The sequence below is a fragment of the Nelumbo nucifera genome, chromosome 6, assembly GCF_055504915.1.
Source record: "Nelumbo nucifera cultivar China Antique chromosome 6, China Antique-T2T, whole genome shotgun sequence".
Classification (NCBI taxonomy): domain Eukaryota; kingdom Viridiplantae; phylum Streptophyta; class Magnoliopsida; order Proteales; family Nelumbonaceae; genus Nelumbo; species Nelumbo nucifera.
This window is the reverse complement of record NC_142654.1, coordinates 58,290,773-58,306,011: the sequence shown is the minus strand read 5'-3', so window position 1 is coordinate 58,306,011 and position 15,239 is coordinate 58,290,773. Positions and strand designations below refer to the sequence as shown.

At 38.7% G+C, this 15,239-nt stretch overlaps 2 protein-coding genes across 2 annotated transcripts; one reads left to right on the top strand and one right to left on the bottom strand.

Moving 5' to 3' along the window:
- Positions 1–5,054: 5,054 nt before the first annotated feature.
- Positions 5,055–6,669, bottom strand: LOC104601949 (uncharacterized). Its single transcript, XM_010265469.3, has one exon. It carries the CDS (start codon positions 6,395–6,397, stop codon positions 5,381–5,383), a length of 1,017 nt encoding a protein of 338 aa, XP_010263771.1. The 5' UTR covers positions 6,398–6,669; the 3' UTR covers positions 5,055–5,380.
- Positions 6,670–12,991: 6,322 nt separating this feature from the next.
- On the top strand, positions 12,992–13,786 carry LOC104602070 (uncharacterized). Its single transcript, XM_010265639.1, has one exon. The coding sequence runs from the start codon at positions 12,992–12,994 to the stop codon at positions 13,784–13,786; it is 795 nt and encodes a 264-aa protein (XP_010263941.1).
- Positions 13,787–15,239: the final 1,453 nt, after the last annotated feature.

Here is a 15,239-nt window from a genome sequence, read left to right as displayed (position 1 = left end):
CACAGTTGGATTGACTTGACGAGAGAATAAAGGATGTGAATTGATGAATCCGAAGCCATGAACACCAGTGCACGTACAGTCGGACCCATCAACACTTGACCCATGAACACGTCTTTGTTGAAGAGAACCAGAGCAGCCACATCTTTTCATGTTTTGTTTTTGTCATTTTTTTACCTTCATAAAGAAATCTATATCTGAGTCTATGCTCCAAATGCAGGACCCAATAATTGCAACTACAGTCTACAGAGTTTCTGAAATGGAGGGGGTGGTTAGAGATCCGATACGAATGAGAAGAAAATTAGATGATAGGTGAAGGGCAATTTTGTCCTTTTATATAATACTTAACATGGATTAACGGTTTTGGACTGACTTAACCCATTTTAAAATTTTAAATACTACAGTGACGCGTTTGAGATTACCCCAAAGCTCAAGATAATAAAGTGGAATTTTCCATTTATATTATTCAATCCAAAACATTTTGGGTAGAAGGTTAATTAAGCTTATTCAGCAAACAGCTTCACCCATTTCTTTAAAACGGTGCAGCATGCAGCCAATCTCTGAACAGTCCATCAGAATCATTAGATAGATAGGAAGTTTTAAATTGGTTATTCATTCAAATTTCAATCCCATAGATGTTAATTAAAAGTTAAAACCATCATGTACTCTATCCATTATCAGCTGTCCAAAGTTGATAGTTTTACTTTAGAGCAATGGCTACATAAGAGCATATTTCGAAAACAAAGAGTTTTCAGACTGAAATCTGCTCCATGAATAGTGGATTATGTCTGAAACATGTGGAGCCCCAATAGTTTGTCATCACATGGAAGATTCAGATTCTTTCGTAGTTGAGGATTTTTCTATTGGCTATGTTTGGTTTGAAGAAAAAGGTAGGGAAAGGAAGGAAAACATAGGAAAACCTATATAAGATTTGTAAAGATTTCCCCACATTTCTCTTCCTTTACCTACTTTTTCCTTCAAACCAAATATGGCTTAAATGATCCGACTAGCTTAAACCTGTCTTACATGATTATGATGATCTGAACTACTCTTTTTACATGTTCTGCCCATCTGATAGTTTGGTCGGGACGATCTGCTTAGTGACATGCATCCATCAATAAGGATTGTGCAAGAGTTCTAATGCACCAAATAGCTAAAATATTAAAGGGGCATTATTTAGAATTAATCTTTTTACAGCATTATCTTTAAAATATGTAAGTGCAAATTAATATACCATATAATGTCGTCAATACAAGAAATAGGCTGCTAGCTAATATTCAATTCATATACGAGGATTCTAGAAATAATAATATGCTTTGAAGAATAAAGGGTACCATCACATAATTATTTTCTCTAAATCTATCATTAATCATTCCTAAGGTTCAAAGTATCGACACATATCAGCCCATATCGACCAATACATATCATTCCAGGACCCCTCCAATACGCCCCTATGGTGGGTACATCGGGAGTCTGACCGGTTCAAGGGATGGAGGAGTCCTAAACTGGCTACCCTGAACCTGTTTCAGAAAAAATAAAATAAAAAAAAAACTAAAAAAAGCAGTATCAATTCGCCTGATACGCCCATACCAACATATTGGGCGTATCAATATTTTGAACCTTGATCATTCCTTAGTTCTTCCTGTGATTTTTCTTTAGAAACTTTCATTAATGATTTTTCAGCAGACTATAATATGATGTAGTGACGACTGGTGACATTGTCCTCACCAATACTCTTATTCTTCTTGATCTTGATATAAGATATTTGCATTATTTAGGCATATGAAATGTCCTCCCCCCCCCCCCCCCCCCTCTCAAGAGAAAAAAAAATCTTGAATTTTGACAAATTTATAGTTTAAAAATTAGAAAAAAATAAAGTTAATATTACTTCCAATATCCATGAGTACTGCTAGGCAGTTTAACTATAATATTTCTCAAGTTATATCCTGAAATTTTAACATTGCTTCAATTTAATTTTTCTTTTTTATCTATTAAAGTTTGTAATATAACATTCTGCATCTACATTAACTTGTTCATCTGTTTTTTTTTTTTTCTTTTCTCATCTTTGCACCCAATTTTTCAATTTTTTGGTTATAAATTAATGACCAGCTCTATTTGATTTTTTTTCTTTTCCTTTCAAAAATTTTATAGAGTTATGCATAGTTTAATCAACCATAGCCCATTGTCTCTATATATATTAGATTCCTAAACAAGAACAAACAAATACATTAGCAAGAGCACCTTCCCATGCACGCTTAAACCTCAGCTGTCATATTCAGTTAAATAAAATAAAAATTTAAATCAGGAATGTTAAATGTGATTATTTTTTTCTGGACGGTAAGATTCATATGGCAATCATAATCATTTAAATCTGTTGTTTTCCTTATAAGTCTGTACTAAATATATTGAGAAACAATTTTTATGATTTAATTACAATGTGATCGATGTTCCATAGTTTTCAAAAAGAAATCATAAAAAAAAATGATGTGAACATCCAAACAAATTTTCTATTTATAAGTGACACGCATGCATCTAGTGAATTTGATTGTTTTTTATCTTGCTCCAATATGATTTTTTTTTCCCAAGCCATGTTTCCGTAAGGATTGCATATAGATAGACGCAATTAATCCAATAGAACTAATGAAGTTTTATGCATATTGTATAATTTGCAATAGTACATAAGGAAATGGCTAGGTTTTGACAACCAAAGTTTTCCAAAAGAATTTTGGGAACATAAAACATACATGGCCGAGGATTTATTTTATAGATAGATAGAGAGAGAGATACAACATATGATTGCCATGCAAAATCTAAAGCTTGCTGAATAGTAAAATCTCAGGCTGACAAGTGTGAGATGTGGGTTCAAGTATGAGAATAACCGTTTTGAGCCAAAAGAAAAATGACAAAAGTTAGGTCCCTATCTAATCTACCCCTCCCAAGACCCCATATAATGGGACATTGGATAATGCACCTTATATGCTTATCATGTGAAATTTATATTTCATGAGAATTGCATATAATTTTGCCAACTATTTTCATTATATATTTAGTTAATATTTTATAAGATATCCCCCCCCCCCCAATTATGTGTAACATCATCAGCAGTGAAAATTACTAAGTTCTGCCCAATGCTATGCAGTTTCTTAATGGCATGAAGTTTCTACGTGGTTGGTGGCTTTCATTATCTGACTTAGGCCATCTAAAGTCTCTCTCTCTCTCTCTCTCTCTCTCTCTCTGATAAATAAACATTCTGTTATAGCTACAAAGAAAAAGTAATGACCTAGAGGCTGAACCATTTTTTACTCTAAGTTGTGGGTCAGTTGTTCAAATAGGACAGAACTTGACATGTCAACATAGCTACATACATATATACATACATACATACATGTGTATATCTCTGTACATATGTGTGTGTGCTGCGAGTATTTATTATTTTATGTAATTTATATTTTTTATTTTAGCTTTTGACATTTTTTTTATTCATAAAAATGCTAAAATTAGAACTTGAGGATAAAAAAGGAAATTCTAGCTTTTGCAAAAATAGCTGGGCCAAGGCACCGTTAACACCTTGGAACACGTAGGTCTCAACAAGTTACTCAAGTTCTAAAACAAAAAAAAAAAATCACCCCAACCAAACAACCAAGCACAAAGTTATGGCCTTTTGCAAGTTTTGCTATAATGTGGTGTATAACCAACCCATGACCAATGGCTGGGTCAAACAGTTCATTCACTTGAATCAGGTGGATCTTGACCAAATCAATGGTTTTTGGATTGACTTTTGAAAAACAGACATAAAAAAAGAGGTCGGGTGACAGTTCAAATGGTTCAATCGTCCCGTTCAACAACACTACCCTTAGTTTTAACCTACTAAACACATGTTATTTAACCCATACAACATCAATTCTACTTATATGATTTAGAATTTTCTCTTATTAATGCACAGACAAAGAATGGATGTTGATTCCTTACAGAAATTTAGGTTGCTTTTAGACATTTATGGTCGTTATTCATTATGGTGATATAATTCATGCATTTGAATATTATTCGAATCTGTGTCCAACTCCATGTTTCATATTCTAATGATCCATCTCCAACTTTTCTTTCACCTTTTCGCCTCTGATCACAGTTCTGGAGTTTGGAAGGGAAATTGCAAAAATGAAGAGCAAGTTTGGAAGCCACATGGATTAATTTGAGTTTGTATTTCTATTACTTTTACTTTCTTCTCATAGATCCTTACGTATGTATATATCTTATATTTAAGACTATTCCCACAAAGAAATCAACATTATCTATAAAACTAAAGTCTCAAGAGGATGAAATCTGCAACCTCACTGGGAGAACTTTGCCTGGAATCAAGAGCCAACCCTACATTATCTTCTTCTTACACGTTCAATAATTGAGAGAGAGAGAGAGAGAGAGGTGTGGGAAGAAGACTGGAAGCTAGCGAGCAAGAGTAAAGATGTCTTCATTGATATTCGAGCGACAAGAAGCTATAAAACCCAAAGACATAAATCTATATTGCAACGGTACTTAGCGAGAATATGGCTGCAAGTTTCAAAGAAAGCAGGCAATAACAAAAACAACTCTCCAAGATAAAGCTGCAAACGGAACCCTTCCAACTGTAAGAATCGGAATCAATATGCTGTTTCTGGCAGCACTTTCTGAACGTCACTTTATCCCTTCACTGACCATTTGACACAACAATACAACCAAGGAATCTCCATCTACGACCCACCATTAATTTCTACCACCTCGTCTTCGATGCAAAAGAAATCATACAGCTTCCAGGGTGAAGAATTATGAAAACTCTTTTTTCTTTTTTTCTTTTTCCTGTTGTCTATGTTTTTCTTCTTTATCTAAATATAGATCCAGAAAAAAAATGTGGAAAAAAAGAAGAATTAATTCAAGTACTTTAAGCATATATTCCTGATCAATCTTGATGAAGTCTTACTGACCACCACGCTAAAAATTCAAGAGAAAAAAGGAAAAAGAAATGAAACCTTGGAATACTTCTGCATGTTGATAATTATAAAATGACATCTTATGTAGACAGTAAATGGATACAAAGTGAAACATGAGCTCTTTTTAATTTTCTCATATAAATGAAAACATTCAGAAACACCTAATAATCTTTCCATTTTCCTTTGTTTTTTCTTCTCTCCTGCTTCTTGGTACATACACTCACAAGGTAACCACACTTTAAAACACACAGAGAAAAGCACTAAAATTAGTTAAGAATAAGTTGAAAGGAAGAAAAAAAAACCAGATAGAACAGACTGATACTTCAACCATATTCATATACCATATCCCCAAACAAGCAAACAATGGAAAACCCAAATGAAAAATAACTTACTTAAAAATAGAGAAGGAAGAGCCGAGGTCCTTAAGGAAATGCACCATTGGTTGTTGATAGATCTGACCATGAAAACGCGGCATTCCAGTAACCCAGTTCCCCTCCAGCAACAGGAGCTGGTTCTATGATAGACGAAGACGATGATGATGGTGCTGCAACAGCTGCCACATTACTCTGGACTGATGCCGAATTATCATAGTAATTCACGGATTGTCTGAGCCTTTGATAAAGATCTTGAATCCCTGAATTCTGAACTTCACCCAGTAATAATGTGTGCTGTTGCTGATGAGATTGGTGGTGGTGGTGGTGGTGTGTTTGATGTAGATTGTTTCTCCAGAATGAGCTGCATAATCCAATTGGAACCTGAGTCAGAGGATCTAGGTTCAGGACTCGTGCATTTATTGCACCCGTCACTGCTGATGAGTCCGACGTGACATGGGATCCGATAATACCCGCCTCATCTTTGATGGTAACTGGATTACAAATGGGGTTAGGGTTAGGGTTAGGGTTAAGGTTTTGGCTTGCTCTCAGTAAGGCTAACAGTTGAGAATTCTGTGGAGTAGCCCATAAAATTGGGTTAGATGGCGGGTCGTGATCAAACCCACTTCCAAGGCTCGATTTAACGATCTCTGATGCAACTTTGACCTTCCCCATGCTTGATTTGGCAGCTGAAGCTGTGGACATACTTGTGTTCTTGCTCTTCCGGCAGCCGCCCCCGATCGGCACGTTACGGAGGGCGCCACCTTTGGTCCAGTACCGTCGGCAGGTCTTGCAGAAGTGGCGAGGCTGAGTGAGGTTGTAGTTGTTGTAGTAGCAGAACTTGGTGTTGGAAGAATCACATCTTGGGCACCTCACATTTTGGTGCTCTGAGGATCCTGATGATGTTGTGGTGGTTGTAGTTGAAGTAGTTGTTGTTGCTGTTGTCGTTGTAGAAGAAGAAGACGAAAGAGATGGTGATGAGCCTTCTAAAACTCCAGCACCAATCGAGATGTTCCTCTCTCCTCCTACCAGTCCTGCACTAGTATTTCCTAACAACTCTTGAATCATCTTTTCTTCTTTGTAAATCTACAACAAATCCAAAACAAGAAAAGCAAAGAATTGTGAGTCCTTTTGAGTAGTGAAAAAGCTACAAAGAAAGTAGGTTTTTCTTGTGTACTCAAAGCAATAAGGAGGTTAGTTTGGAAACAGGAATCGATCAGTTGCCATGGATGGTTTTGTTGGATAGTTTTTTGTGGGTGCAAAAGAATTACAGGGATTGGAGATTTGGGGCTTTAATATAGATGTAAGAAGAAAGAAACCACTTTGTCTGTTCCAAAAAGTGGTTTTCAAATTTGGCTGTAAGCGGTTTCTTAGAGGGACTTGATCAAATAATAGACCATATCTCTATTTTCCCAACTTACCCTTTTGATGCCCTTTGGTTTTTCATTTCATTTTATTTTTTTTTTTTTCCCTTATGAAAATGGCTATTGATAAGACTACATTATTATCTTCATGATTTCAGTGACAAACACAGGAAATATTAACGAATTAATCATTAAAACAACTTTTCAACTTCAATTCTTGCACATCCATCAAAATTTAAGGAACATAAGCAATTTTCTTTAGCCCATCTGATAGATAAAACAATTCAAGAATACTGAGTCATGAATTCATTCCCCAAATCTCTTGTAGCTAGATGGGTTTTACTTTACTTATATCCATGTTTGTGTGATGATGATTTGATTAGTGACTAGTGAGGATTTGTTTATTGTAATCTCGTAATCAAACTAAAGAAATTTAAAACAAAGTATATTTAATAATAAGGGCTTCTGGGTCCTTACTGGAGATGCTCGTTCAAAGACAATAATTACGAGTTCAAGGAGGGCTTATCACGTTGAAATACGTGTAAAGCTGAATGCCCCAGGTAAAAAGGCACTGTCCGAAACTTGTGGCTTGAATTTAGCCCTCTTCCTTCGAGTTCACATCAGCGCCCCACAATGCCCCACAGCACATCCCGATCTTGTATTGAAACATCTTCCGATGAAGTCTGTGGATACAAGGTCGGGATGTGCTGTAGGGAATTGTGGGGTGCTGATGTGAACCCCCCCCACCCACCCCTGCATCAAGCAAGATGATTGCTCCCGTGTGGTGCTAATGGTACATAATGATTCATGCTTGAATTAATTAATCAAACGGTTGGTGGGTTATGCACACATGCTTTCTCACACGTGGGGCAGCGGGCAGCCAGCTTTTGGTTAAAATGATGTGGTTCAGCCTTAGGGTTAGGGGTTGGCATATTAGGTCTTTCTTTTCCTTTTTTCTTTTTTTTTTTGGTAGATAGCCAAATTAGGGTTAAAATTAGCATGATTGATTCACTCGCTGTTGTTGTTTAACTAAAGAGAATAATTAATTTTTTGGTTAGTTTGTGAGAAGTTTCCACCTACTTGGAAGCTCTTATTGAGGTTTAGCCATATTAGTCATTTTGGATGCAACCTCAAAAAGAACCATTTCATTTTGTAAAATCCACCAATTACTGTCACCTGAAATGGGTTCAATTTGGGTTTCTGGAGTAAAAGGATCGTTTTCAAGAAAAAACCTAGCTTGCTAACATACAGCGAGTGAATCCATTTTAAATGAAAATGGTGAACTAGCTAGTACTCTGTAATATAGGCCCCGATCCCAAAGTTTCTGGAGAGTAGCAGTTATATGGGCAACTGATACCCTCGTGAAGGGGTGGGTAAGTAACTTACATGTGCCTGGATAGCACTCTCTCCCTCTCGTCTCGCTCTTTACCCATATAACTTATATCACATAAGAATGATGGAACCAAATTTATCTGGACAAATTTTATCACTTATCCAACTAAGTGAAAATGAATGGGCCCATAAAGAAAAATTAAGCCACCATGAAATCATTTCATTTCTAAGCTTCCTCCAATCCGTGTAAGTCTATGCTAATTATAGCTAGGGTTGTGTGAATGGTATATCCAAACCGGTTAAGATCTGAATCCTATATAATTTATAAATATATGGGTATTAATCTTGCTTTTTGAATTGTCGTTAACCCGGACGGTCGAACTGGGAACCGTTTAGGCAGTCAGTTCTGTTTTACCCCAAACCTGGTTATCGGCTAAAAACCATTAAAAAAGTCAACAATCCGTTGATCCGAGTGGTCGAACCGTCAATCTGTCAGCCTGTTCAATGGTTTTAACCATTTTTTATATTTTTTTTAATTTATTTGTCAGAACAGGCCCATTCATTCAAACCAAGCAATCGGACCATCAACCCAGAAACCAATGGCCATAATGATTCCGTTTCCAAGTCGTTTTTTGATGCGTTGATATTAATAACTATAAAAAATTGGCATCCATATTTATTACTGTATTTTAACTAAAGAAGCTACAGATTATATATTATTCAAGCATCATGGAAATTAATTACTCTTAAGCTTCTTTCTTATTAATAGCTAGCATGCATGTATGTATGCAATGTCATATTAGCTATATATTCTAGCTAATTTAATTTGAATACTTTAATTTAATAATAGGGCATAGATATAATTCGGGTATGGACAGATGGTACCCGAATTCAACCCATTTAGAGATCGAGAACCCTAGCAAAATGCACCGCATGATGTTCAAAAAAAGGGGTAGGACTAGTGGGAAGGACTACGGTCCTGGACTTATAACTGAGACCAAGAGGTAACCTAGGAAGGTGTGCACCAAGCCTGGCTTACCTACAAAGTGAAAGATCATATAGAACAAAGAGCAAATGGGCTTGATGTAACCCCATCAACATATACTACTATGTGGAAGTGGAACACATTCCATGAGAAACAGAGAGATACCCTACCGACAGGGACTTCGAAGTTGGCAACCCAGTCGTGCTGGACTGTGAATAGCACCTTCCACAGTAGGAGAAACATTAAAATATATATACATACACATCTCGGACTGCCTTCACATTCATCACATGTGTGGAGTGGAGTCGGGAGTCCTTTTCCAATCACCATAACTGAAACTTCTGTGTGTCTGGTTGGTCTTGTGAAGGAGGCCGGACAACTGAAGCTTTGCTTTTTTTAGCGTGTCTTATTAAGACAAAATATAGGACTAAACTTAACCCGACCCCCCATAAGCAGCCAACTTTTTTTTTTCACTTTTGATCTTCTCCTTCTGTCAATCCACGTTTTTTTTATCAATCTAGTACAATAATGCGAGTGAATGTCAACAAACTTGGTTAAATTGACCAAGAAAACTCTCCAATCTGTATTAATACTCTGTTTTATTCTTCAAATCACACTGTACTGACTATGGTGATCCCCAGAGAAAAAGAAACCAAATAATTGACCATTAGCAAACGTTAACTAACACCAATTATCTATTAAAATTTTAAAATTTCTTCTCCTCTCTCTCTCTCTCTCTCAGGCATAAACACAAACACGGCACGTACACATGTATGTGGGTCTAGGATAAATGCCATGAAATATCGTAGGGGTCAGGGAAAGTAAAAGAAGAAAAGGGAAAAAACAATGTCTGTTCACAAACGGTTTCTGTTTATTGAGTTTTATCTTCTTTTTTTTTTTCCTACGCCCCCACCTCATGTCCTACACCTACCAACGTACCTGACCGCGCGTGCCGTCCGGAAACGCGAGAAGCGTTCAGATAATAACAAAACCGACACGTTATGGCCATGTCTGTGCCGACTTTTTCAATATTTGGCCGTGCCCCGGCAGCGGAAAACGACGGGAGAGCACCCCCTACTCTGCTACCCTTGCCGGTTAGTCGGCCAGTCCCGGGGCTGGAACCTGGAAGTCGCCGTCAAAGCTGAGCTCAGCCGATGGAATGGAGCGTCGTCCCTCGATGCCCGGGCTCCCCCTCTCCACCACTCGGTCAGTCGCTGTCAGCCGCTTTCTTTTCTCGTTCCCCAGCCGAATCTCTCTTACGTTAAAGACGTGAGGCTTAAGTGATTAATACTGAAGTGATCACTGAAACCACCACCATTGGATCCGGTGACAGTAATCGAGGTCGGGGGGGGGAGGGGCCACCTTGGTCCTTACAAGCTGAAGTTATTTATGGATCGTCAGCTCAAATTATACAAAACCCCCCATACTGGCATTCCCATGATATGACATGACAACCATCGATGCATGGATGCGATTCCCCCACATTCCGTATGGGCCCCACTCTCTGTTCCCTGTTATGCGGCAATACAGCTTTTATAGGGTTTCCCACCGTCGACGTTCTGAATTGGAATGGGTACGTTTTCCCTTTCTCTCAATAACGTAAATAATTACCACCAACAAAATAAAAATTACTGATGCACATTGCAGAGTTGCAGTAGTCAGTAGAGAGAGAGAGAGAGAGAGTCCGGACCGGAGTCCCTCCCTCTTTCTGAGGACATACATTTGTGTATTGGAGTCTTTTTGTCCTCGGCAAACAAACTTAGAACGCTGCATACTGCAAGTCTACAAAGTGGCCCAACCCAATTGCCTTGTGAGTGGAATTCGCTTTTCAAGTTTGAAGTTTGAACAACAGATTCTTTAGTCTCTTTGATGGCCCCTTTTAGGAAAGGATATCTCCCTGCTGCTCACCTCCTTACTAGCTCTTAGATCAGCTTAGCCTTTTAAGGGCTTTCCTATTTATCCCTTGGGATCATGGTTTCTTTTTCTCTATGCAGCTTATTGGATATTTGGAGGGAGTTGCTCATTCCAAGGTCCAAGGTACACTAAAGCCCCATTAGTTTTAACTTATTTGGGTTGGTGAATTCATGAAACCGGTCACGGGTCCGGTTACCGGTTTGAACGGTCCGATCATTCGATTTGAACGAACAGCCTGTTCTGACAAAAAAATTAAAAAAATTAAAAATTTTAAAAATTTGAAAAACGGTTAAAACCATTCGAACGATTAACTTGTCGGTTCAGCGGTTTGTTGACCAAAATCAACAATTTTGGGGGAAAAAATGGTTTTGGAGGAAAATAGAACCGGTCAGGTGACCGATTCCTGATTTCCGGTCCAACCGTCCGGTCCAGTCCGATTTTGAAAACAGTGGGTGAATTTATCTTCAAAGTGTTTCCCTGGCCAAAATTGTTTGGATAAGTTCGGTTTCAGCATTTTTTGTGGGATATAACGTCTCAACTCAAGTTATATCTTACCATGAGACTGGGACCTGCCGTGTATAAAATGTGCAGTGTGAGATTATATTGGTAAAATGTTGAAACGTGTTTTGTTGTCAAGTGATCTAATTTCATATAATTTATCCGAGTAAAGAGAGGGGTAGGAGGGATTTAGCATTATCGACAGTCACATAAACAAATTATCCACCCTCTAGGACGGGTATCAATTAGCCAGATTATTAATACTTTCAGAAAATTCATTTACTATAAAATTCATTAAAACGACATAAAAATGTGGAGATCATAATCAATTACTCAATTGACCAATTTACCTCTGCAAAATACCAATAAACGATGCCTAAAAATAATAAAACTTCCATTGGAACCTGTAATATTCAAATGCCAATCACACCAAATATATATACCCAATACATTGGGTTGTATCCAAACGGGGTTGGTTGGGTGATGAGTGTTGAACAAACAACATTGAGCCCGGCTGTCAAATGAATGTGGATCCGAACCCGAGATAAATAACCACCGAGTCAATGGTGCAGGCTGGGTCAAGAATTATTTTCCAAACGTCTGTGTGTCGGTTTGTATCGATAAGAGCAACTACTGTCTTCCTGATGAGAAATGAAAAAGTGAGTGAGTGGAACTCCATGAAAGGAGGAAAATAGAGAGTTCCTAATTCTTCCTCTCTATCTGTTTCTCTCCCTCCAGGGACCCACGTCGAGCAATATAATCAAATTGGTTTATTCCGCGATACCAACTCCAATGGAAATTCAACTGAAAAAAGCTAAGATAGACAAGATCCTCTTTCAGGATCCATAGATCATGTCTCTCAGCCCACAGAAGGCATGTGCGTAGTGTAGACCCTCATTGGCAAGTTGCAAGGGTGGAGAGAGAGATATGAGGAAAGAATGGCAGAGAGAATTTATCACTGACAACATTCTAAGGACCCCATTACCCAAAGTATCTTGATCCAACCTGAGTATTAGATTTGGGCCCTCGAGGTGAGACCTATGCTATCATTTAGGGCTGCAATTTGGGTTAATCCAACCTGAGTCCGACCCGATTCAATCTAAGTTTTTTTACCGATTGGGCTTAGTTAGAAAATTTGCGTCTGACTTTAATGTGGGTTGGGCTTCGGTTGAGGCCTTAGGTAGTATATATGAGTCCAATTTGAGCCTGGTCCAATTCAATGGGGGACTATGATACTGGAAAGACATCACATCCAAAAAACTTTGTGACAAACAATCGGTATCATAAACGGGTTAATCGATAAAATTGGTCAAGTTCTTTTGGTACCATGTCTTTTCAGCATCATAGATTTTTCCATATAAAAATATATTTTTTATTCTAATTATATATGCATGTATATATATATATATAATATGTATGTATATATTTTTAAATGAAATTTAAATATAATTTCATCAATTCTATTCTTAAATTAGGCCATAAAACCTAATAAAAGATAACTATACAAAAATGCATCCATAAATTCTTTCAGACTTAACCAACCCAGGTCGGCATTCCAGGACCCCGCCCATGGGGAGAACAAACTATACACCTTTGAATGCTAAGCGAGGAGAGATCTTAATGGCTATTAAGGATTCCTCATTCGTCAAATGGCCTCCCAGGTTAAGGGGAGACCCAACAACAAGAAACCCGAATGTCTACTGCCATTTCCACCGAGGTCATGAACACAGCACGGAGAATTGCAAGAATCTCCACGATGAGATCGAGGAACTTATCTGTCGCGGGTACCGAAAGAATTACATACTACAAGAAGAGATGGGACAAGCAGACCGACAGGCAAATCGACAAGGGGACCAAAGGAGAAAAGACCCCGAGACCAACAGGCAGAATGAGCAGCCACCTCGAACGCTGCTAGAGGAAAGGCCAGTCCGTGGAGTGACCAATATGATCACCGGCGGGTCCATAATTGTCGGATGTACATCAGCAACTGGGAGGATCTTGGTACGCGAATTGGAGAACGAAGGCGACAACCCACCAAAGCAACCTTGGCTCAAAGAACCGATCTACTTCACAAAGGATGATGCGCACGGGATCCAGTACCTATACGATGATGCTTTAGTAGTGAAGCTAAGGATCGACGACTTCGAGGTGAAACGCATCTTAGTAGACTCAAGCAACTCAGCAGACATACTCTTCAAGGAGACCTTTGACAAATTACAGTTACAGCAAAGCGACTTGAAATCAACAGATACATCTTTGGTAGGGTTCAACGGCGAGGAGGTTAGGCCTTTTGGTCGAATCATAGTACCGTGGAATCCGGCACGTGGCCAAACATTGTGCAATTTGAGCACACGTTCTTGGTAGTCACGACTCCCTCCCCCTACAATGCGATTGTAGGTCGGCCTATCACGCACATTTTGCGTGTCATAGTGTCCACTTACTACTTAGCAATGAAGTTCCTAACTGACTACGAGGTGGGAGTCGTGTGAGGTGACCAGCTCAAATCCTGCAAGTGCTACGTGGCCACTTTGAAAGGAAAAGCAAAACTGGCAAAGGATGTCGGACTCAAGCAACCAGCGAAGTATACCGATGAGCGAACTGCCCCAAAAGAAGAAACGGTCCACATACCACTATTTGCCTCGATCAACGAACCACTTCGAACCCAGCTAATAAGTTTCTTACTTGAAAATTTAGATATTTTTTCTTGGTCTGCGGTAGAGATGCTTAGGATTGATCCAAAAATTATAACTCACAAGTTTAATGTCGATCCTTTAATCATGCCAGTAAGACAAAAGAAATGCAACATCGCCCCGGAACGTTGGAGGGTAGTTGATGACGAGGTTGGGAAGCTCGTCGTGGCAGACTTCATTAGGGAAGTCCATTACCCAAGTTGGGTGGCCAACCCAGTTCTGGTGAAGAAGGCCAATGGCAAGTGGAACATGTGCATCGACTACACCAACCTGAACAGAGTCTGATCGAAAGACTACTTCCTACTACCCAAGATCGACCGCCTAGTGGACGCGACCTTAGGTCATGAGTTGCTGAGTTTTTTGGACGCCTATTCCAGTTACAACCAAATTAGGATAGATCCCGCTGACGAAGACAAGACCGCTTTCATAACTGAGCTCAGGCTATATTGTTACAAGGTCATGACCTTTGGATTGAAAAATGCTAGGGCAGCATTCCAGCACCTTGTAAACAAAGTTTTTGAGCCGTTGATCGGCAATAAAGTAGAATGTTATGTTGATTACATGGTCGTGAAGACCCATCTTTCAAATTCTTTGTTGAATGATTTAAATGATGTTTTTCAAAATTTAAGAAGATATAACATGAAATTAAATCCAAATAAATGCGTCTTCGGAGTCACTTCGGGTAAATTCCTAGGCTATATAGTCAACCGATGTGGCATCGAGGCCAACCCAGAAAAAATAAAGGCGATCCTAGATATGAAACCACCCCGGAAAATAAAAAATAGTCCAGAGGCTGACTGGCCAGATGGCTGCCCTGAGCCGCTTCATGTCTAAATCGGCAGACCGATGCCTACCCTTTTTTAAAGATATAAAAAAAGAGCAAGAACTTCAAATGGATCGAAGAGTGTCAGCTCACTTTTGACAAGCTAAAAAGGTATTTAAGTACTGCTCCAGTTTTAACTCGGCCTGAAGAAGGGGACGTGTTAAAGCTATACCTCTCTGCAAGCAACAAAGTAGTTAGTTCGGTACTAATCAAAGAAGTAGATCAGGTTCAACGACCCATCTACTATGTTAGTGAAATTTTGCAGGATGCAGAGACTAGGTATCTGGAGATCGAGAAACTAGCG